At 43.9% G+C, this 22,787-nt stretch overlaps 1 protein-coding gene across 1 annotated transcript; it reads right to left on the bottom strand.

The window, feature by feature from the left end:
- Positions 1-1,139: 1,139 nt before the first annotated feature.
- RHAG (Rh associated glycoprotein) lies at positions 1,140-22,787 on the bottom strand. Its single transcript, XM_024215089.2, has 10 exons — positions 22,595-22,787; positions 14,371-14,554; positions 13,270-13,420; positions 11,891-12,038; positions 10,727-10,890; positions 9,256-9,393; positions 8,091-8,212; positions 5,794-5,879; positions 4,114-4,187; positions 1,140-1,832 (listed from the first exon to the last, which is right to left on the bottom strand). The coding sequence occupies exons 1-10, from the start codon at positions 22,740-22,742 to the stop codon at positions 1,755-1,757; spliced, it is 1,293 nt and encodes a 430-aa protein (XP_024070857.2). The 5' UTR covers positions 22,743-22,787; the 3' UTR covers positions 1,140-1,754.

Below are 22,787 nucleotides of genomic sequence, written 5' to 3' on the forward strand. Positions count from 1 at the left end.
ATCTCTCGCAGACGAAAGGATGCCAACAAACAGTCCCAAGAGACCAGTCACTTGCCCTAGATCAATTGGTACTCTAGATCTTACACCAAAGACCATGCCTGTAGCCAATCCTGTAGTAAACGATCTAAAGGTTTATTAACTAGGAAAAAGAAAGAAGAGCACTATTTACGGGTTAAAGTAAGCAAACACATACAAGCAAATGAGTTACCATCTAGATCCTAAGAGTGACAGAGTTGCAGTGATCTGTCAATTCAAAGTGTCTTTCAGGGCGGACCCAGGAGGTAAGCCCTGGGGAGCTCCAGCTTCAGTTTGGTTTCTCTGGCCCTTTGAGATTTCAAATAGCAAAAGGGAGGAAAAATCTTCATGCCCAGTACTTTTATTTCCCTCTTCCAGCATTCAAAGGGATGGGGCAAGTCCTTCTGCATGTACTTCTCCAGGGGTGGATGGGGCAATTAACAAAGTGGTATAATGGCCCACTTAAATTTTGATAGCTCTCCTGGATGGGCTGGGGGAGGGGGAATTCCCTTGCAGGGGTTCACAAATTCAGAGCAAACATTTTCAAAGTTACAAAGCAAAACTTACATATTTTCTTATAGCCTGGAATATAGACATTATGCGTGAGATTAAGGCATGCAGCAACTTAGAAGCATTTCATAGAGTCTAAACACTAAAAACATTCTTATCTGAGTAACACCTATTTTGAACAAAGCTAACATACAGGTGAAATGATCTGGTCTCCAGCTATGAGTTTGTCAGTTCTTAGCTAATGCCTGAAGTCTTGAAAAGAGCTGGCACCTGCTCTGCCAGCATCACAACCTGATTATTGTACTGCTGCCTGAGATATCTCACTGTTACCCATTGTTCATACTTAGAATTAGCTATAAATTCCCAATACTTTGATTCCTGTCACTTATCCAGTTTTTAATCCATGGCAGGATTCATCTCTTGACCCAGAGTGAGGTAAGGAAGGTTTCATAGACTCATAGGACTGGTAGGGACCTCGAGAGTTCATCTAGTCCACTCCCCTGCACTCATGGCAGGACTAAGTATTATCTACACTATCCCTGACGGGTGTTTGTCGAACCTGCTCTTAAAAATCCCCAATGATGGAGATTCCACAACCTCTCTAGGCAATTTATTCCAGTGCTGAACCACTCTGACAGTTAGGAAGTTTTTCCTAATGTCCAATGTAAACCTCCCTTGCTACAATTTAAGGACATTTTAGTGAAAAACCTTTTGGCAATCTAAATAATCTACACTAACTGATCCCCTTCAGCCTCTAATTGATTCCACCTAGTAGCTTAAAGGGTATGTTTTTAAGTCTTTTGTGATTCAGCATGTTCAATGTGTAAAAAGAAACATTCCCAAATCTGAAATTTTGCAGTCAAATATGGTACCAGGGTGAAAGGCACATTAGAAACACATAGATAGGAAATCTGTATGTTAAAACAACCTCAGTGATGACGGATGGTTAAAATACAAAGAATACTGCATATCAGTTAGCATCTTTCAGGTTAGAAAAATAAAATGTATATCGAGGATCCTCAAATGCGTTTGCATTGTGTGTATCACATTTGTCAGTGATGACATTCGAAATAAAGTTTGTTTGGGTTTGAAAAAGAACACAGCTATCTACACCTGCCTTTACGTATTGAAAACAATGAGTGGTGTAGATGATATTTAGATATTGTCTCTTTCAATTAGAAACTGGAAACAGCACCACTAGGACAGGAATTAATGATGGAGAATTCATCCTACACATTGAGGTTGACTGTTCTGTGATCCCCAGCGTCACTGAACTGACCAGCAGGTTGGCTCTCTTCTGCTGGAACCTAGCATGAAAACCAGACAAGAGGTTAATGCCACATCGTGATATTTGGCTTGTTTTCCCCCTAGAAGTTACAGATCTGATTCTTTCTACTTATATCAATTGTCAAACATGCATAGTCTACTAAGGACTGCTGTGCCACCCAGAGTGATCACAGTTTGCGATGTTGCATCAGGCATCATGTACTGAAGTTCCCAGATCTGGCTCATGCATTTCATTATTAACAAGATGACCTAGCCTGCCATGTATGCCTGTACTAAAATCAGCAATGATGCGTTATTTACTGTCTTTTTAAACTGGAACTGACTCAAAGCCATGCCAAAGGAAGGATTTAATAACATGTGCTATAACCATCTATATAGCATAAAGACTCCATCTGTGATTTTCAAAAAAGCCTAAAGGAGATCGGTGCCTAATTCCCACTGAACTTCAACAGGAGTTGGATGCCAAACTCCCTTAAGCTCCTATCAAAATACCAGGCTCTATTACAGTCATGGGCTAATTAGTGTCATGGTATCTTACGCAAGTAGATTCACTGGCTCTAGTAGGACTCTGTGGTGGTGAGGTGAGCAGACCTGTATTTGTTGTTAAAATAATGCTGAGTTTCTTTGTGAATCTTTCATCAACACTTCAAAACTTTTCCGCTCACTCTAATTGTTGTTGTTAAATATTTCTATTACGGACACGCATTTCTGGAACTTCTGCATGATTTCCCCAAGATCAGACAGAATCAGTTGCAGAGCTCTCAACAGGATCCATGCGTCTGGCCACTCACCCCAGACGCTATCCTTTTTGATCACAGCTGCCCCTTAGGCAGGAAGCTTCCCTTGGCCACTGGATCAACCAAGTTGCATTTCTAACACTGGAGTAGTTTGTATTTCCCAGTGCATTACTGCATTCTCCTCCTCCCATCAAGTAAAGAGCCATGATTCACATACAGTGCAAACAGTTTAGGCCTGGTCTTAAAAGACAGATTGTCCTAGCTACATCGCTCAGGGGTGTAAAAAATTCACCCCCTGCATGTTGTAGTTAAGCCAGTGTAGCCCATGGTGTAGACAAGTGTAGATTGATGGAAGAATTCTTCCATCAACCAAGCTACTGCCACTCGGGGATGGGGAGATGGGAAAACCCTGCCCACTGGTCTAAGAAACATCCACTCTACGGGGCTACAGCAGTGGAGCTGTGCCACTCTACCGCCCATTGTATAGAGATGCCTTTACTTCCCACAGAACTTACCTCACTTACCTCCTCTGACATTGCACTTTACGGGCTCACACTAACACACAACATTCAGGTATTTCTCTCTTCTTCCAGCACATTTTTCATCTGAGTTTGCTGGTGCTCCCCTCTCCCCACAATATAACTTACTGGAGACCTTAGCTCTGACAAATGCTCATGACCAGAGCATGACAGGCTGAAGACAAAGCCACCTTCTAAGGGGCCAGAAGCCTCCTGGTGCCTAAACCCTTCTCTTTGAACGCTAACTGTGGTCTTTGATGTACTCTTGACTTGGGAGGACATGGTGCCTATTGTTGTTTGTGAGATTCCAGTGCCAAGAGGCCTTAATTGAGATCAAGGCCCCATTGCGCTAGGTGCTGTACAAACCCATAGTAAGAGTCTGTCCTTGCCCTGAAGCACCTACCATCGAAATAGACCAGACAGAAAAAGTAAAGTGACTTTCACATTATCCTCATTTTACAGATGGGGTACTGGGGTATACAGGCAGTTAATGACTTCCCCAGTGTTACAAAGGTAGAGCCAGGAAGTGAACTGAGATCTGATGAGTCCTAGCAGAGTGCCTTTACTACGAGACCTTCCTTGCACCTACACTGCAAAGCCTGAGATTTTCATCCTGGCTCCCCTCTCCCCCGCAGTCCTGTCCCCAAGGTTTCTCTTTATCATATGAAAAAAAAAAGAGTTTGTTTTTTAAAACCATGAGCAATAACCATCTCCTGATGTGCAATGAAATGGATTTCAAGAGCTGTCTCCTTTGCAGCCTGCCTATAGAGGGCCCACTCTCTATTCCTCCTCCATTCACTTTCACAGCTGTAGCACTGAAAGTCTTGTGATTTTGGAGGCGAGCCTGAGAAATCCTAAACCTGAGATTAGGCAGGATTTTTGAAGGCTGGCTCCCATGTGTAAGTGAGTCCCCAGCTTAACAAAGATTCAACAAATCCTCCCTCTCCTACTAGGAAAACAGAATTGCGTTGTGTTGTAATCTTCTAATAAAAGGCAATGAAAGCTGCACTTCCTGATGGTCGGATTACTCCACGGTTATATCCTACCTCCCAGTAAACTGAGTCGTCGTAGCAGTTCTCATCAGGTGCTTGTCCCAAGAAAGGCAAGTTTAGAACTAAACCTGCAGGAGAGAAAATACGGTCAACTACAATACTCAAACCTGCCATAACAGATGCATAAGAGATAGCCTGGGAGGGGGAAGCATGGCCTTTGTCCTATGGCCCTATCTACATCTCTGATTTTGTACTTCTGGAGAGGTACTGACTTCCTTTCAGAAACATCCAGCATCATAAAGAATCAGCCCCTATACCATCAAGCCACTCAATAGTCTAGGCAGTGCAGGTTAACACTTTCCATTATAAGACCCTAATTTCAGTTGCTTATAGCTTTTCCAAACATAAACCGTTTGGACTGAACTTTTCCATGCTGCGGGTCTGCCTCGGGCTAAATCTTTTTTTGGAAAGTATCAGCTAAAAGGGCTCACGCCATTTCTGAAAATAAGGTTAGGGAAAAATACGTTTATTCCCTTCCCCCCCAGGTTAAAGAATTCTTACAGTGGTTTCATTGAGAAGTTCTAGCCCTCCATGTTTGAAATTTGGCATGCGGTTGCCCTGGTGTTAGGGACGTGCCTTTGGCTGTGCTTGTGACAATCAGCTGAAATTTGGTCAAATTCTAAGCCTTTGAAAAAATCAGTATGCACAGGTTTAGTAGAGGCTGGCAGTTAACTTCTCTGAACGGTTCATATTTACTGAGCATGGTCCATCCCCATACAGTACCTACCTGAGACTCAGGAATTCTGGGTTCAATTCCAGCTTCTGGGGAGAAGTGTTCACTAGTGACTACAGAGCCTTCTGTCCCAGCCCTCCACCAGCCTGTCCCTGTCCATCTCTGCTTCTATTCTCCCTTCTCACCCACCCCAGCTCCTGTCCTGACCCTCCCACTACTTCTTATACTTCCCACCCCATTGCGGGTGAAGTGTGAAGTGTACGTCATTAATTAAGTATATAAGTATAATTAATTAATTCTGCCATTTCTTAATATCTGAGTACTTCACTTTGTAACCTTAACCTTTTTTACAGCATAGGTTTTTGTTTTTTAAGATCATATATACATATAAGCTTGCTGCCTGATTCTTGGATTTCCATGCAGGATTTCTTAAAAGTGTTGGTGGTTTGGAGACAATATGTTACGTGTCTCCTATTGAGCACCCACAGATATACTGGAAAACAAACCAGAAGCTTTTATTACAATTCCACAATCAGATCCTTATGCCTGTGTAGATTCTCTGTGAGTATCCAGCTACATGGTCGGGCATTCCAGTCTAAAACTGTTTCCTTAACCTATCTGATTTATACCCACTGGCATATAAATAGATAGCTATTAAATTATTCACTGTTCCAAACTTTTATTTTATTGAAGTTTCCTTAATTATGGATAAAAAAAAATAACCCAACTGCTAAGTGACATATATCAAGGGCAACAGCTTCAATAAAACAAGAAGATGCCCAATGTGATCCTTATTTTAAAATTCTTTATTGAAGGTTTAGCAGTGGGTAAGGTTGTGCAGGAAGTCAGACTAGATAGTTATAGTGGTCCCTTCTGGCCTTTAAAGCTATCAATCTGTTTTTTTGGTTGACATTGTTTGCACCACAAAGTGCTACCTGAGGATGTCTCTATAGTTTGCATCTTTTGGACCTGCATTTGGGTGCTGTTTGCATCTTACTAACCTGCAAATGCTCCTCCTACCAAAGCAATCCCAATGGTACAACCCAGGGCAGCAGCCTGCATGGGAGCAGAAGGAGAGTCAGTCTCCCTGAAAACGAGAAAAAGGCAAATGACAAAATATTAAAATACCACTGCGTTTCCAGAGCTGGTATTCTGCTAGCTTATACACATGTTTATTATCATCCCCTACTGTATGGGTGCGATTTTTAGGGAAGTTCATCTGCAGGAGAGCTGTGCTTTCATCACAAAAATTGAAACCATGTAAAATTTATTCACTTTGGGTTTTGTTTCAAATTCAGAGCGTGGCACAGACTAGTTGAGAGGTTTACTGAATGCTATATTTTCATGTAAGGTTTCCATGAGAGAAAAAGGGAGCACAGTGAACAGTGCTGTCAACTATTGTGATTTTATTGCTGTAGTAGGTTTTTTCAATTCAGGCCGCGGATCCTAGATTCAGGTGAATTCGTGAGAACCTCTTCTGTCATTAGAAAACAAAACTAAGGGCTTGTCTACACTTACCAGGGGTTCGACGTGTGGCAATCGATGCATCGGCGGTCGATTTAGTGGGTCTAGTGAAGACCCGCTAAATGGACCGCAGATCACTCTCCCGTCGACTCCTGCACTTCGCCTGAATGAGAAGTGCAAGGGGAGTCAACCGGAGAGTGTCTCCTGTTGACATAGTGTAGTGTGGACCCCGCGGTAAGTAGATCTAAGTACGTCAACTTCAACTACATTATTCATGTAGCTGAAGTTGCGTAACTTCGATCGATCTCCCCCCGTAGTGTAGACAAGGCCTACATTGCTAGTTCTTGTGGGTGCAAAGAAAAGAATGAAAATGTGACCTGAGTGCACCCTAAAGGTTCAGAAACCAGAAGACAAATAAAAAGAATGCCTCTTCCCCAGTTTTTTAAAAATCTCACTATTTTAAAACCAATCTCATGATTTATGACCATTCAGGATAAAATACAAAATAGCTGCCAGTGACTGCAAAGAGGAAAGCTTCTAGAAGTTTAAAGGTGCAGTATACAGAAAATCATATCAGTTACATAGCTCAATACAGCATGCATTCAAGCAAGTCTAAGGCCCTTTTATGGTTCTGAGATGTACCAGGGGGTTGACAGATTTACTCTGAATTGTTAGGTATGTTTGGCTTTGCAGGTGTGATTGCATTGAAAATGCCTAAGCTATGACTGCAGTGGAAGAAGTGGCTTGTAGGACCCACTGGATTTTGCACAGCTCTGTTGTGTACTAGTGAGGCTGTTCTTTTAGGTTACTGGCAGTGGCCTATAGTTCTGGTGTCAAAGACCGTGAATCTTATACCTGGTGTGTCATGTATGTGATTAGCTGTGATGTCTTTATGTAGAGAAGCTGCTAATTTTGGACAATTTGGGCATGGAAAAAATATATTTACATTTGGGCACCCCAGTAAGAATCACGTTTTAACTGCAGAATCGAGGCAGTATTTAAAAAGGTATGAAATCAAACCAGAGGGGCATCTTCTGAAAAGAAATAGTGTTTAGGGTGACCAAATGTCCTGATTTTATAGGGACAGTCCCGATATTTGGGGCTTTTTCTTATATAGGCGCCTATTGACCCCCACCCCCTTCCTGATTTTTCACACTTGCTATCTGGTCACTCTATCAGTGTTCATGCTCCTTTCGTGTTTCTCCTGTGCAAATTCTCTAACAAATGGGTTTTCTGTTCCTTGAAACAGAATTTTTTAAGTGATTGTTCAAAATAGTGACCAAAAATGTATTTCAAATTTTCAATCCAAAGGATTTGCACTGGAAACCTGATTCAAAGATGCAGATAGATCACTGTCATTGAATGGACATGCACCTAAGGGGCAGAGGTACGGCTGTGAATAGACACTTCCTGACTTTTTAGTACTTACCTTGCAACATTAAGTTTGCAACAGGACAGTGCCTGATACTCTCTCATTTACACCAGGGTAAATCAGCAGTAACCACATGGAAGTCTATGGAGTTAACTGGATGTAAAAAAGGTATAAGCGAGGGGAACACCAGGCCCATGGGTTTTATATTTAATATAAACTGTATGAAATCTATTATATAAAATTCTTATGCAGGGCTACAGGAGAGGATTCAGTTTAGTCAGTCTGATCCCCACAGTAAAGTGGTGAAGGGGAATAAAGGCATTCTTGGGAATTGCCTTGTTTCATAGTCGAGTAATTCTAGATCCAATACTGCAACAAGGGACTCCATATAAAACATGGAAAGAAAACAAAGTAGAATGCAACTTCACTAAAGAAGCCTCACTTCCACCTTCTTTCACTCACCTCCATTTGACGTGTGCCACAGCGGCAATGATGCTTGCAAGACCTCCCAGTAATCCAGGTAAACCATGTAAATTATGGACTCCACACGTGTCATGAATTTTCAGTTTAGAAGAAAAGAATGGCTAAAAGGAGAGAGAAATACACTTTCATGTCAGGGTATGGGCTACAGGTTTCATTGACCAGTTTTGCTAGGCAAATTAACTGGGGGAGAACATGAAATACTAAAATATGTTTCCAGGGCCGTCCCTACGGGGGGCTTGGGGCCTGGGATGGAAGTGATGATACTTCCTGGCCAGAAGTGACCAGTGACTTCTGGGACCGACCACGCTGGGGACGGGTAGGGGAGGTGGCACCGCTGGGCTCCAGGGGGTTGGGGCCACGGCACCTGCCTTTCCGGGGCTGGAGGGGCTGCAGCGATGCTGTTGCATGCTCTCCCTCAGGTAGAAGGGGTGGGGATCCCCCAGCCAGCAGTTCACCCACTGCCCATGCAGCGCTGGCCAATTGCACCGGCCCGTGGGGCCCCCCAAAGTGCAGGGCCCTGAGCGGTCGCCCCAATTCGCCGTCCCCTATGTATAGATAAGGATTTGATCTTAACCCAGAGGACTTCCCCACCATGGTTATAGTAATTATGCAGGAGCGAATCCCAATATTACCTGCATCATGGCACAGAACACAGCTGCTCTATGATGCTTCTGAACAACTTAGCCACGGATGTGAAGGTTGAGGGCTGAGTGATATCTACATGCCACCTAAAGCTGGCTGAAAATTTTCCGAAGGAATTTTTTTCTGTTGGAAAATGCTGTTTCATTGAAATCAAAACTTTCTACCGGATGTATCAATTTTGGTGAAATTATATTTAGAAACCTATGGAATGAAAATCCTGAGTTTCAGCCAGCTCTAATGCCTACCCAATCCCTTCATCTCCCCAGGGTTTGGGATCCTTATTCAGGTTAGCAATTAAGAACATGTTTTAGTCCTATTGGCTTCCATGTAGTCCGCTGACTAGGTCTCGATGTCTCTATATACAGTACAGGCCTGATTCTGAGCTTTCTGTCTAGTAAATCAGGAGTAACTCCAGTGAAATCAATGAAATTACAGTGCTGTGAAGCCAGTGTAAGAGAGATCAGAATCAGGTCCTGCATATTCTACTTTATTTTATACTTACAGTCAAGAACTTGAACCCGATGACAGAGATGACACCAGCAATACTACCAATTAACATAGCACCAAATGGGTAGATGCTCATGTCGGCACAGGAACCCACTGCTACTCCTCCTGCTAGGGTGGCATTTTGAATGTGAACCTGTGCAGGACAGAAAACCCTGAAGAGTAAGAAGACAGCTGGGAATGGAGGGGCTAGGTTTGTATGTGAATGACTAACAGCACAAGCCTCATCTGTCTTCTCACGTGATATTTACATTGTAAAGTATTTATCAGTGAAACTTAAAAGTGCATCTCCAATACACTGATGTCAGACTGAGGCAGTCAAGGAATGAATTACGACCAGCAGAGGCCTGGTTTTGATTCTACAGCACAATCACTGCTCTGTAGGGTCCCCTTCTGTACACAGGGACTGGTTATGTAGATCCATGGATCCACACTAAATCCATCTATTGGCATAAGGGTAGGCTACATGGGTAGTTAATTAGGCTGCTTAATTTTCAGAGGCAGTTCCTATGCATCTTCCCAACCCAGCCAGCAGGCAGGACAGCTTTGAGGGAGGTCACACTCTGATATCCTTTAAAGACATCCTCCCACTTCAGGGAGCAGCAACAGTAGTTGGGAGACTAGCCAGGATCTGACTTCCCTGTTCCCATCAGCTAGGACATTGTGGGGGAGAAGGACATCCACTCCTTCAAGGTCAGCCCCACCAAAGCTACAAGGACAGCAGCAGGGACCACGACTCCTCATTCCAGTATGGATCGAACCGCGGCCACTCCCTCACCCCAGTGGTAAGTTTTAGGGATGTGGGAGGAGGTGGCTTGCCCCTTTGAGCCCCCGTTCCCTCCCTCAGTAGCGCTGGCCTAGGGCACTGGAGTGCCCAACACCAGCCAACTGAGGGGGGCTTTTTTGCTCTGGAAAGAGTCCAACTCAAACTATCACTTGAGGGAACACTTGAATAGGATGGTGCAGAGTGGACCCAGGCCCCAACTGCCTTCCTGCCTAAGGGGCTGCTGGTGGAGATGGCATGTACCCCTAGAGGGCATGAGGAGGGACTGTCTTTGTTACTGACCCCAATGTGGTCCTTGCTTTCCCCTCCCACATGTCCCACCCCTGTAGCCAACCCCAGTTGGACTAACAGTTGGGTTTTATCCCTGGCCCTTCAGTACTACAGCTTGAGTCAATGGACTAAATCCTCTAGTTGGGAGCTGTAGCAGACACATAAATCTCAATGGATCATAGCCACTAGAGGGGGAGGGGAAACATGCACAGAACAGTGTGGGACACACACACACACACTACAACCCTAAACTTTTTTGAACCATAAACAAGGATCCTAGTTTGGTCTGAGTTTGGAGCAAAGGCTCCAGCTAGCTCTTATATTTTCTGAACCAGCCCATTCGTTGACAGCCCTCCGTCACTGTAATTCTACGCTAGATTTAATGGCAGACATGGGATTTTGATGTGACTCTTACCATATCCAACTTGCCTCTGTGTTCGACCAGGCTTGAGAGGGCAAAGGCTGTGAGGGTGCATGCAGCCATAGAAAAGTAAGTGTTAATGATCGCTCTCTGCTGGAGATCAGGGTGCGCAATGGCAGAGTTAAAACTCGGCCAAAACAGCCAGAGGAAAAGGGTACCTGCATGAATGCAAAAAACCCAACAACATTAAATCGCAGGAGGGTTTTCAATGTCAGATACTCCATTTAGCAGAACAAGCTAGCCAAGAGCAGGAGAATGGGGAAGTGCAATAAGAAATGATTAGATGATTGGAAAAATGATGGACTATTACCCAGAAGCTTTTGACACCAGAGATGAAAGAGAAGACAAAAGAAACCCCCCAGCCCATGTGAGCTCCATTACCTTCCTGTGAAGTGGACAGGAATTCAGGATGGTCAAGTGCTAGTTCTTCCAAAGACTCACTGTGTAGCCCTGCTTAAGTCACTTAGAGTAAGATTCTGTAATGCTCAGTCACCCTGAGTAGGACGTTACTCCCAAAGTAACTTCTAGGGAAACCTGCAGAGAAAGCTCCCCAACATGAATAAAGGGGGCAGAATCTGGCCCGTAACCTCTTTCTGTCTCAGTTTCTCTAGCTGTAAAATGAGTGTCATACTAGTACGTACCTACTTAGCAGGCTGTTAACTCATTAATTAGAACTGGTTGATAGTTTTCCATTGAACCTTTTTTTTTTTAACAGAAAATTGACTTTTTTCCCTAAAGTAAATTTTTTGCAAAAAATGAACCATCACTGAAATTTTCTGTTTTCTTTTTTTCAATGAAAAACCAAAACATTTTTGGTTGCATTGAAAACACATCTGCAGCAGAAGAAAAGAAGCATGCTGCATGGAGGGAGAGAAACACAAGTCTCTAATATAACAATGGTAGTACACCTCTATCTCGATATAATGCTGTCCTTGGGAGCCAAAAAATGTTACCGCGTTATAGGTGAAACTGTGTTATATTGAACTTGCTTTGATCCACCGGAGTGCGCAGCCCCACCCCCCTGGAGCACTGCTTTACCGTGTTATATCCAAATTCGTGTTATATCGAGGTAGCGGTGTATTTATAATGTATCGGCAACAGGAAGGAACAGCTGACCCATGCTCTCCATTCTTTTGACAATCCACTTCTCTTACTTACCAATCATGGCAAACATGTCCGAGTGGTAGGCTGACTCTTCATTTTTATGTCCCTCTTTCAGACCAGGACGATACAAGACTCGTGCTGCAGCCAATCCAAAATAGGCTCCAAAAGCATGGATAGTCATTGATGCTCCAGTATCAGTAGCCTGCAACAGGGAAAAAATGTGAATCCTAAAACTGGCACCATCCATACTGGGAACAGGGAGGGGGTAGGATTCTAATAGAGGAGGAATTTGGATGGGTCTGGTTGTGCACCTTCTATGGTGGAGACCAGAGTTAGAAGTTCAGGCTACTACAGAAAGACACAAGTAAGGATTAAAATGGGATCAGTAACTCTGACCCACCGTTTAAACAAGGCACTTTTCTAGGGACCATCTTTAACAATGCTTCACGGTTCAGTTGTTTAACAGAGATTGACCCAAACCTAAATTCTGGCCCCCAGCATCCCTAAAGTTTGGGAGGGTTCACACAACCCCAGTCCCAAATTTCAAGTCGCTCCTCGTTTACTAGTGAGTGACTCAAAACTCCAGATCGGAGCACCCTCAGATTTTTCCCTGTTAGAAATCTGGGATTGGATTGGAGTTCTGTGGCTTGAATGACGTCTCTGGGTTTTTTTTAAATTACCTTATATATTATATGCTGTGAGAATTATCTGCCAACTGTTAGCCAGGCAGTACAATGTTCTAGAGGAGATCCTGGGCAGATATATACAGACACGGGAGATACAAGAGGAAAAACATAGTTTAGTGTCAGGAATGGATGACTCAAAGATTTCTTGTCTTGGGAGCAAAGGTCTGAACTAAAGACAATGAAAAGAAGTCAGGAGATCTCCAAAGATCTGGATGAGCAATTTTCATAGTGGGCATGAGACTCTCTCAAAAGTAGATGATGCCATTATTTTCAAAGCAGCTCTCTGGGCTCTCTCATGCAGAAAACCAGAATCATGCCTATAGACCTAGAAGTCAGCTGCTCTTCATTCTCTTGGAAAGTCATTTGTCAATCATATACAAGATATTACTACCACCTTTTACCCAAAGGAGGGACTTCAGGAGAGGACTCTGAAGCATTCAGCAGTCACAAGTTATGCTGTAGCCAGGAGTTAGCAAAGACAAAGATAGAGGAATTGGCAAGCGAGTTGAGGAAGACAAAGCTGTGTTACACACAATGAAGCAGTATCTGAGTTTGAAGCTAAGCAATGAGATATCTGGAGAGGAGACGACAGATGGAGAAGTGAAGACGAACAAGGAGGGAGATTGGATTCACCCTATGACAGAGCAAATGAATGGGAAATAGAATTCTCCACACACAGAGAACTGTTTGCTATAACTAATGGAGATAATAGTAGCTTTTCCTCCTCAGTAAATGTATATTTCCTACCCTTAGTACGTTCACAACAAGATGTTCATTGCATGAAAAGATTGTGATCTCCAGAATGGTCATGATCAGCATCTGGACTGGACTTGTTTTCCCCAGGACAGCTCCAAATGAAATCAAGACGGTTGCTGTACTGAAGTCTGCATTTATCATACTATATTTAAGAAAAACAAAAACAAAAAAAACCAGTTTAATCTGACGAGAAATTAAATGGATCCCCAAACTTGTATCAACACAATCCATCAAGCTAGAACCCTCAAAGAGTGAGATATCAGTTCTGCTAATTGTACATAAAAAACTCCTTAGGACTGTTTCAAAGTATGGGGCCCAACACATGCTGTGGGACAAATAGTGGGTCCCAAGGAAGGTTACATACATGCACAGACTGCGTTCTTGCCAAGCAGAATGAAATCATAAAGAAAAAGTCAGATGAAACAAGGCAGTTGAGGACACACAAGAAGATTGTTATTATCTAATTGTTATTGTCATTGCTGATGTTTCCAAAGGCAACTGTAAGATGAGTTACTCCCTTGTTCTGGGTAAGATTCTCCTCTTGGGTTACATGGTGTAGCTCAGCTCTGAAATTCTACTCCCTCTGTATGTGCCTCCCTCCCCTTGTTATCAGGGATAGATTTGCCTGGGTAGGTGTTGGGAGGGGGTTAGTGTTAACTGGTTATTGGAATGGAATAAAGGTATGTTAACTAGAGCTGGATGAATAACTGATTTTGAGTTTGGCCAGGACAAAACTCAGAAAACATATTTGGCTCCAAAAATATTTGGAATTTGTCAGCAAATCGGAAAAAGGCAAACTTCAGAAAAGTGTCTTCCTCAAAACCATTGGCCTTATGGTTGGGGCACTTGTCTGGGATGTGGAAGACAGAGGTTTGAATCCCTGCTCTGGATCGGGGACTTGAATACAAATCTGCTCCCTTCCTCGGTGAGCATCCTAACACCAGGCTTTGGGCTATTATGGGGTGGGTAGCATTCAATGCCTCCTGTTAACACTGCTCCACACACACACACATATATGAGCCATTGCAGTCAGGGGATTTGGGGTGTTAAATTAACTGGGAACACCATTGGGCTTGAGAGAGTTACACTTACCTTTCAATGCCAATATTAATTTTTTGTTCCTTCATGTGCCAAAATCCTTGCATCAGGGTACCCCACTGGAGACCAAGGGCAGCAATGAGCATGTTGATACCGACACTGCTGAATCCATATTTCTTCAGGAAGGTCATTAAGAAACCAAACCCAACAAATATCATCACGTGGACATCCTGAAAGACTGAAAGGACCAAGGGCCCATAAAGCGGAGGTATTTGGGGCAAAGGATAGACAATTCTTTTCCTACCTAGCTGTTTGGCAGAGAACTAGACCACCCAACCAATGCTGACAGCCAAGATATAGATAGAAGCCACCCAAACATTCTTGCTGTCTGACAGATGGGGAGATCTTTGTACTACAGTTAATTAAAATGTTATTTTTAAAATTTTATTTAAAAAATTGCAACCGAAATTCATTATATTAATGTGGACATTTACCAATTAATAAAAAAGCCCCCCCCCCAAACGTCACTCTTCTACAGTGCCGTACATACCTCTCAAGGATTGCTCTGCTCCCAAAAGATCTGAGTCCCTTTATGAATATGAATAACATATTTTTCAATCTGAGTTTGACTTCCTAGTCCTAAATTACTAGGGAATAACTTATTCTTTCAGTCTCCCCAACACTTGTCACATAAACGTGTCCAGCAACAACAGGGACAATGGACGTTGTAAATGGAATACTTAGCTTGAAGATCCATTCTCCACGAGTATTATTTGCACACTATTTCTACCACCAAGACTGCATTACCACCTTATGCCACAAGAGAGCGCAAAGTGCATTCACTGAGATCTCATAAAGTTAAAGCCATTATATGGTGAGAAGCCTGCTGATTGTCTGCAGATAGGTGAGTCAACATTACATTGGTGAACACTTAAAATCAAACAATATTTATAAATACTTAGATGAGGTCCCTAATCAAAGTGCTCTATGGATTTTATATGTACTGTCATATTATGGTCCTGATCCTGCATGGAATGCACACAGGCAGACACCAGCACCTCCATGGAGCCCCACTGAAGTCAATGGGGCACAAGTGTTGACCTGCACTCTTCTCACCACAGGATGGGGGTCTATATGCAGATTAAACACAGAGCTTTATCTTCAGACTGGACCGTCTCAGATTTATTTTATAATAAAGGATCCTCTCCTGACATCAATATGGGCTCTCCCGCTCCCCCTCCCCAGAACTGCACCCCAAACCTTTCTGACAATCACGGTTGTGGTTACTATTTATTTTTAAGGGTTACACAATAATCTTAGATTTTCCATTTTGGGTTGCGACGTTGATTTACAGATGAATTTTTGACTGCGATTTAAAAAAAATGTTCATCTTGATTTGCTCGCAAAACATTTTCCTTCCTTATAAGAAGACAAGTTGAAACGACCCTAGAAGGTATGACTGTGTACAGTATAAAGCATATATATGATTCTGTGATAGTGAATTTTATTGTTATGTCAATGGAATATATTTATCCATTCTGTGTTTCACAGAACATCTGGAAATAAAGCACAGGTTCTCTGGTCATTCTCTCTGCTTGATAGGGTGGCTGCGGTAATGGTCTCGGATAGTATGAAAGAAGATCAAATAGAGTTTCACACATAAAATGTTTCACCAAACTGAAATGGCGGAATTAACACATACACATGGACCACAATGGAAAACACACAAATCCTAGAGGATGCTTTTCCTCTGAGGACTAGTGACAGATTGTTATTCTCTAAATTGGCTGGCAGATTTAACTACATGACTCCTATTCGTTTCAATGGAAGTTGTATGGTTAAGTCCCCTAGAACTTAGCTTTGAAAATCTTGACCACAGGATCCAAATGCTTTACTTCATGTGGAATAAGCAGTCTTCTGTGGCCTCAGTGTGAATGAGTTGGTCATCAAGCCTATTTTTCCAGGTCATAATCCTTTTGAAGTCCCTCTCCTTTCAGCAGCACACTCTTAACCTCCTACAGGCAAAATATTAAGCTCATAAATTCATAGATTTTAAGGCCAGAAGGGACCTTTATTATGATCATCTGGTCTGACCTTCTGCCCAGCACTGGCCATAGAATTTCACCAAGTGCTTCGGCCAAACAGTTCCAGCTGATTTCCATCTCCAAAATATCCCACTGCAAAGACAGAGCAGGCATCCTACCTACTCTTTGCATATACTTGGCTGTGCTTCTGCAGCTACAATTTCAGGCCCATTCTCCAGTGGAAACTTCCACAGCTGAATAACAAGCCTAGAGAAACACCCCCCACTTGTTTATAGAAAATCTAGCAGGGGCCTCCAGGTAGCCAGTATTAGCAGTGAATTAAACACCTCACACAGCACCAGAGACCTCCCTGATCTGATCTTAATCCCTCAGTTAAAATGACATTACCAGGATCTTTCAGAGCAAACCACCACAAGCAATAATTCTCCCCAGATTCAGGGAGTACAACAGCCCAGAAGGGCTCAGGCACAGATGGCCACTGACCTTTTCTTTTGAATGAAAGAGACAAAAGTAAGTTGATGGGTTCTGGATTCATGCCAGAATGATATTCCCGGATAATCAAATGAAGTGACAGTTCCTGTTTCCCCCTCATTTGGAGAAGCAAGGGTCAAAATCAATAGGAAAAAAAAGTTTATAGCTGCTCTGCAGATATTACTAATTATTATTATTATATTTTATTATTGTCAATTCTCCACCCCTGCAACCAACAGCTTGTGGGATCAGGGCCTGAAATTGTAAGCATAAAACAATGCACAGAATTTAAGAAGTGTTATGAACCTTGCAAAGCCATTCCATGAAATCTGTACAGAGGATAAATCTGTAAAAGCTGTATGAAAACACCTATCGTGGCTTTTATACAGAAACAGCCTATTTGCTCTGCTTCCACAGAAATGAATGTGAAGCTTCTCTACGAGTAAGTATTTAAACATGTTGTGATGCAGCTCTCCATATCTCTTGGTCAAACTCACTGCAGGTGTAAGAAGATAGAGTGGACTTAACCCTTGGTATAACTCCATTGACTTCAATAGTTACATCACACATGAATTTGACACATTGCAGCGGACAGTTGCATCACAACACGATTGAATGCTTATTTCTTCTACTGTCAGTCAACCTAGCCATGTACATTCCCTGAGAAACAGCAAGGGCAGTAATCATGTCCCTCATAAAAACAGCCCTTTGAGAAAGACATCCTGTCTTGATTTGAAGCTTCCAAGTGATGGTGACACTACCACATCCCCGGGTAATTGTTCCAATGGTTAATTGCCCCCACTGCTAAAATTTATTCATTAAAATGTGTTAATGTTAAATAAGCATATTGACTACTAATTAAATTAATCATTCAAAGGAGTTAATTAATATGTGTTTGAAACACTACCCATTTTCCTAGTGCAGACACGGCCATTGCAATGATTGGCAGGTCTGAGAGATTCCGGGGCAGTCCCCACCTCAACACTGCCCTTCTTTGGTTCCTCCCCTTGGAGATGTGTAGGAAGCCCAGGGTCTGCATAATTTAAAACCAGACTGGGCTGGACCACTGTTTCATCAAGCCTCTGATAGGGGCCAACACCCCCAAAAAGTCAATGGTGCTAAGCTGACCCACACCAGCCCATACTTCTGGCCCATTTCTTTCATGTAGAACTTCATCTGGGGTATGTACAGGGCCCTGTACTTTTTGGAGGGATACTAAGGGGCTTGTGAAATACAGAGCTTGTGAGCAGTATCTTGAGAAAGACGTGAGACAGGCAGGTGCTGTTCAAAGCCACCACACACAATTCTGCCAGTGCAGCCCAATGCTGATTAAGCAGTTCCACTGCCGGGTCGCTCTGCATGACTGTTGATCTCCGTGCAGGAAATGTGTCAGTCCCATAGAGATTCTCTGGGGTGTAAAATAACTAATAGTGACTTCAGCTGAGACTAAGGAGAGAACAGTGTTGCATAAATACAGGTGTCAACACAGCCAAGCGAATTTACACCTGCTGAGTTTCTGTCCTAGAGGCTTTAAAGTAGAGTTAGGCCCCTATTCTCTGCTCAACAGCATACAAAGGCCATAAAGGTGCTGCAAATAGCTGGGGGAAAATTCCCCTGGTGTAGGGCAGCTGCATGTGCTGCCCCAATTCCAGCCCCCAGCCAAAGGGGTTCTGCTAGGAGCTGTAGGAAGAGTTTCTATAGCACTCAGCACTATGGAGACTTTCACACTTCTTATCCTTGCTTTCAACACCCTACGTCATGGGGCCTCTGCCAATGTCATGGGCCTGCCCTGCTTTCATGTCCTTCCTCCACTCCTACATCCTCTCCGTGTCATCTAGGATGCCAGACTTGATAGCCCCTTTGTCCCCTCCTCCTTCTCTGCAAGCTCTTATACTTGGAACACCATCCCAAAATCAATTAGACAAGCCTCCACTGTCACCTCATTCCCATCACTTCTGAAATTCCACTTCTGTGGCATCACTTACAGAAATGAGCATGTCTGTGCTTTAATGTATAAAACCAAACACAACAGGAAAACAGAATGTTTGAGCCAACCGAACCATACGTGCTCCCTCAGTTTAGGCCGTATATACTTGTTTGTAAGACAATTTTTTTTAGTAAAAAAGGGAAACATCAGAGAAGGGGGTCGGGTTATGAACAGGTATAGAGAGGGAGAAGCGGGACACAGCCCCGCCCCCCAACAGAGGGAGCAAGGAGAGGCAGCACAGCCAGAAGGGAAGAGGCGGGGCCAGAGTCTCTCCGCTTCTGGCCAGGCTGCTCTCCCCCCAGCCTCTGAGGCAGCTGCAGCTCTGGGGCTGGCAGGCTGCAGCCGTGCTGCTCGGCCCTGCTCCCTAGAGCAGGCTGTGGCCACGCCGCCCGGCCTGCCAGTGCATGCTGCAGCCGTGCCGCCCAGCCCGCTGGAACATGCTGCAGCCGTGCTGCCTGGCCTGCCAGAGCAGCTCCAGCCAAGCCAGAGACATCCTCACCTGGCCTGCCCCAGCTAAGGTGGGAAGGGATGGGATGGGGAGAGTGTGGGGGTCCTGGGCTAGGGGTGGGGTCATGTGGGGGGTGGTCACAGGGGTTAGTCCTGTGAGCCCCAGCTTCTCCCCCCACCCCCCCCCGAATTTCCCTACGAGTTGTTGTCCTAGCCCGTCAGGGTAAGCCTCTGGCAGGCCAGGATACTTTGTTTACTTATGTTTACCTCCGTGCCTGCAGATGCTCGAGGTAAACAAACCTTCTCGGCCCGCCAGCGGCTTATCCCGATGGCCCGGGAACCAAAGTTTGCCGACCCCTAAATTATAGGGTCGGCTTATGAATGGGTCATAAAAATTTGCCATTTTTACTTATCCATCTTGGGGGGGTTGGCTTATAAACAAACTAGCTTATGCTCAAGTATATACGGTAATTAAAGATCCATAATATCTTATTCTACGTTACATCCTGAGGCAGATTCAACGGGATTCCAGACACGTGCAGCAGTTCACACTAGCAGATCTGATTAATATCTATATTAAACTAGTCTAGAAGCCCTAAAGCATATCAAGGCCCCATTGTGCTAGGTGCTTACATAGGTAGTGAGATTCTGTCCCTATCCTGAAGAGCTTGCAGTCTAAGTTTAAAGCCAGATTCAACAAATACGCTTAGCCAAAAAATATTGGCGGGGGAGGGAGAAGGGGCTAACTGTAATACTAACTCACCTCGTGTGTGAGCTCTCTGAGGCAGAAAATTATCTGCTTTGTGTTTTCTAGGATGTGCCAAGCCCCTTTGTAGGTGCTACAAAAGGATAGATGACACTAATGATTAATAATGACAATAATGTTACTCCCTGTGGTTCTAGCTGGAGGTAGGTTACTATAATTTTCAACTTGACACAATCCCCCTAAGTTTGCAGCAGTGCTCTTCTACTGCAGTTTTCTCCTTCACAAGTAACAAGCTTCCTAAGACCCAGGGCTTACAGGCTTTTCACACGTCGCTCATTTGAAGTTCTGACCAATATAGTGTGCAAATCGGAAGTTACATTCCCTGGCCATTAGGCATATTGGAGAGGAAGCATGGAGTCAGGCAATCGGGGTTTTCACCCCACTCTGCCATTGCCTCTCTGTGTGACTTTGCATGAGTCACTTGCCCTTGGTCTGCTTCCACTTTTCTTTATAAGGTACTTTAGAGATCCGCAGAAGAAAGGCATTAGGATAATGCTGAGTAGTCTTATAACTTGTACGGAAAATCCATACAAGAGTTTTTACATAATATACTAAATCTGTGTGTACAATTAAAATCCAATTCTATAGTACAGTATATGAGCACATGTGTTACATGGTAGTATGTCTGATTCACCACGGCCTTGTACTGTCATTTATACTGTGCAAGGTGAGAGTTGAACAATATCAAATCAGAACGGTAACATTTAACCCAAATCACTCTGGCAGTGCAAAGGGACCATAAAGCAGCCTAGAATGGGTTGCTGGGGATTCCTGGCTCTACACTATCTCCTTCAGGCCTCCCACTGTATGGAGCATGCCGGGGCCTGCCAGGGAGACGAAGTATGGCTGGAGTCCTACTGAACTCTGGCAATCCCTGGTGGACGTAACAGCATTTTTTGGGTGAGTTACCAGCCTATATAAAGCGGAGCAGCCTCAGAACTGCCATAATTGACGGTAGGGTCCAAGCAAGACCCTGGCAGCCAGGGCCGGCTCCAGGGTTTTTGCCGCCCCAAGCAGCAAAAAGGAAAAAAAAAAAGCCGCGATCGCGATCTGCTCTACTGCTGCCGCTTCAGTCTTCGGCGGCAATTCGGCAGCTGGTACTTCGCTCCGAGAGGGAGTGAGGGACCCGCTGCTGAAGATCCGGACGTGCCGCCCCTCTCCGTTGGCCGCCTCAAGCACCTGCTTGCTGGGCTGGAGCAGGCCCTGCCCCTGGGTGCAGGGCAGCCGGACCCGGAGGCAAAGCAAAAAAAACCCCAAAACCCTGGGAGCAGGGAAGCTGGACCCGGAGGCAAAGCAAAAAAAAAAAAAAAAAATAGGACAGCCGTGCCACCCTAGGATTGGACGGAATGCCGCCCCTTAGAATCTGCCGCCCCAAGCAAGAGCTTGCTTGGCTGGTGCCTGGAGCCGGGCCTGCTGGCAGCCCCGAGAATTGGGAGAGGACCCAGGTGGTATAACACCACTTTTTTCCACCCCTGGGTCCTGTGTTCAGTACAGTTCAGGATTAGGTGCTTAGCTGCAGGCACTGAGATTTCATGGGCCCCTTGAAGTCAATGGAAAGACTCTCAGACTTCAGTGTTCTTTGGATCAGGCCCCTGGTGCTTAGATATCAGTGACGCTTAGATATCAGTGATGGGTTCGTTAAAAACACTTGATATACATTTAGATAAGAGATGGGAGACTGAACGAGATGGACAATTGCTCTGCTCTAGGACGGAAACTCCTGTATTTCTATTCCAAGGAGAATACTCAGGGCTCAGGGCAAAATTTTTCTCTCGGTGACGCTGCTGCCTTGACTTCATTAGGGTTGCCCCAATGTAGCTGACTTTGACCCTCCATGTTGGTCAATTCACATCTGAATAATGTACTGTTTTCCCAGCTCCCCCACATGGAGAATGTACCATTTACTATATGAGCGGCAAATTAGCAGCACATGACTCATAGAGAGGAATCAATGAAAAGAGCCCATAGTTCTGTCCTTCCTGTAACAGTCACTAAAAGACAAGTTGAAATAATGCATCAAGAATGATGCCTACTAACATTTACCACACTAAGGCCCTTTTAGTCAAAAATAAGCATTTACGATTGCAGTTTCAGAAAATAATATCTCAATTGATGTCAGCAAATCACACGATCCCCATTTGTAAAGTGTCCTTGCTATTATTTCATTCCCATGGATCAGCTCTTTGTGAGAAGAGAAATAGAAGGCAAACAGCAATATTATTGTCCAGGCAAAAGAACCTCCAAAACAGCTTCAAACTTTTACAGCGTAACAAACAAAAATGCATAAGGATTGTAGGTTATAACTTTCCCAAATGCCATGATTCGGCAAGTGGAACCCTTCAAACCAGGGCTAGAATTCTGGTTAGTGGTAATTGCATACCCTGCCCAATCCCTGGTGCCGTTAGTTATAGAATAAACAGAACAGAAGGGTTGATAAGCAGCAATACAATTCATTTTAACAGATGAGCCTGAATTCCTGCACAATACTAGTGATCACTCAAAGGACTATTGCAACCTCAGCTTCTCCAAATCTTACCCTGCTATACAAACAATAATACTTACATGGATATAGTAATAGTTTATCCTTTTTGATGGGCTGGTTGTTTTCATATCTTACAAATATCCCAAATAAAATGATAATTAACACCTCCAGAAAAATCGCCAGGATAGAGAATTTGAACCTCATGTTGGTAGCAAAGGCTGAAGGCATAGTGAGAGTGCTCAAGGCTGCAAGGGCTTGATAAAGAGAGAGGTT

The sequence above is a fragment of the Terrapene carolina genome, unplaced genomic scaffold (assembly GCF_002925995.2).
Source record: "Terrapene carolina triunguis isolate 2854851 unplaced genomic scaffold, T_m_triunguis-2.0 Scaffold42, whole genome shotgun sequence".
In the NCBI taxonomy this organism is placed as follows: Eukaryota; Metazoa; Chordata; order Testudines; family Emydidae; genus Terrapene; species Terrapene triunguis.

Excerpts from the sequence above, each read along its gene's own strand:
- RHAG (XM_024215089.2), bottom strand. The coding sequence starts at position 22,742 with ATGCCTTCAGCCTTTGCTACCAACATGAGGTTCAAATTCTCTATCCTG. Across the intron at positions 14,555-22,594 it reads TAAACTATTACTATATCCAT|TCTTTCAGGATGTCCACGTG; the intron begins GTAAGTATTATT and ends TGGTCCTTTCAG. Across the intron at positions 8,213-9,255 it reads TCGGGTTCAAGTTCTTGACT|CCATTCTTTTCTTCTAAACT; the intron begins GTAAGTATAAAA and ends CTCTCCTTTTAG.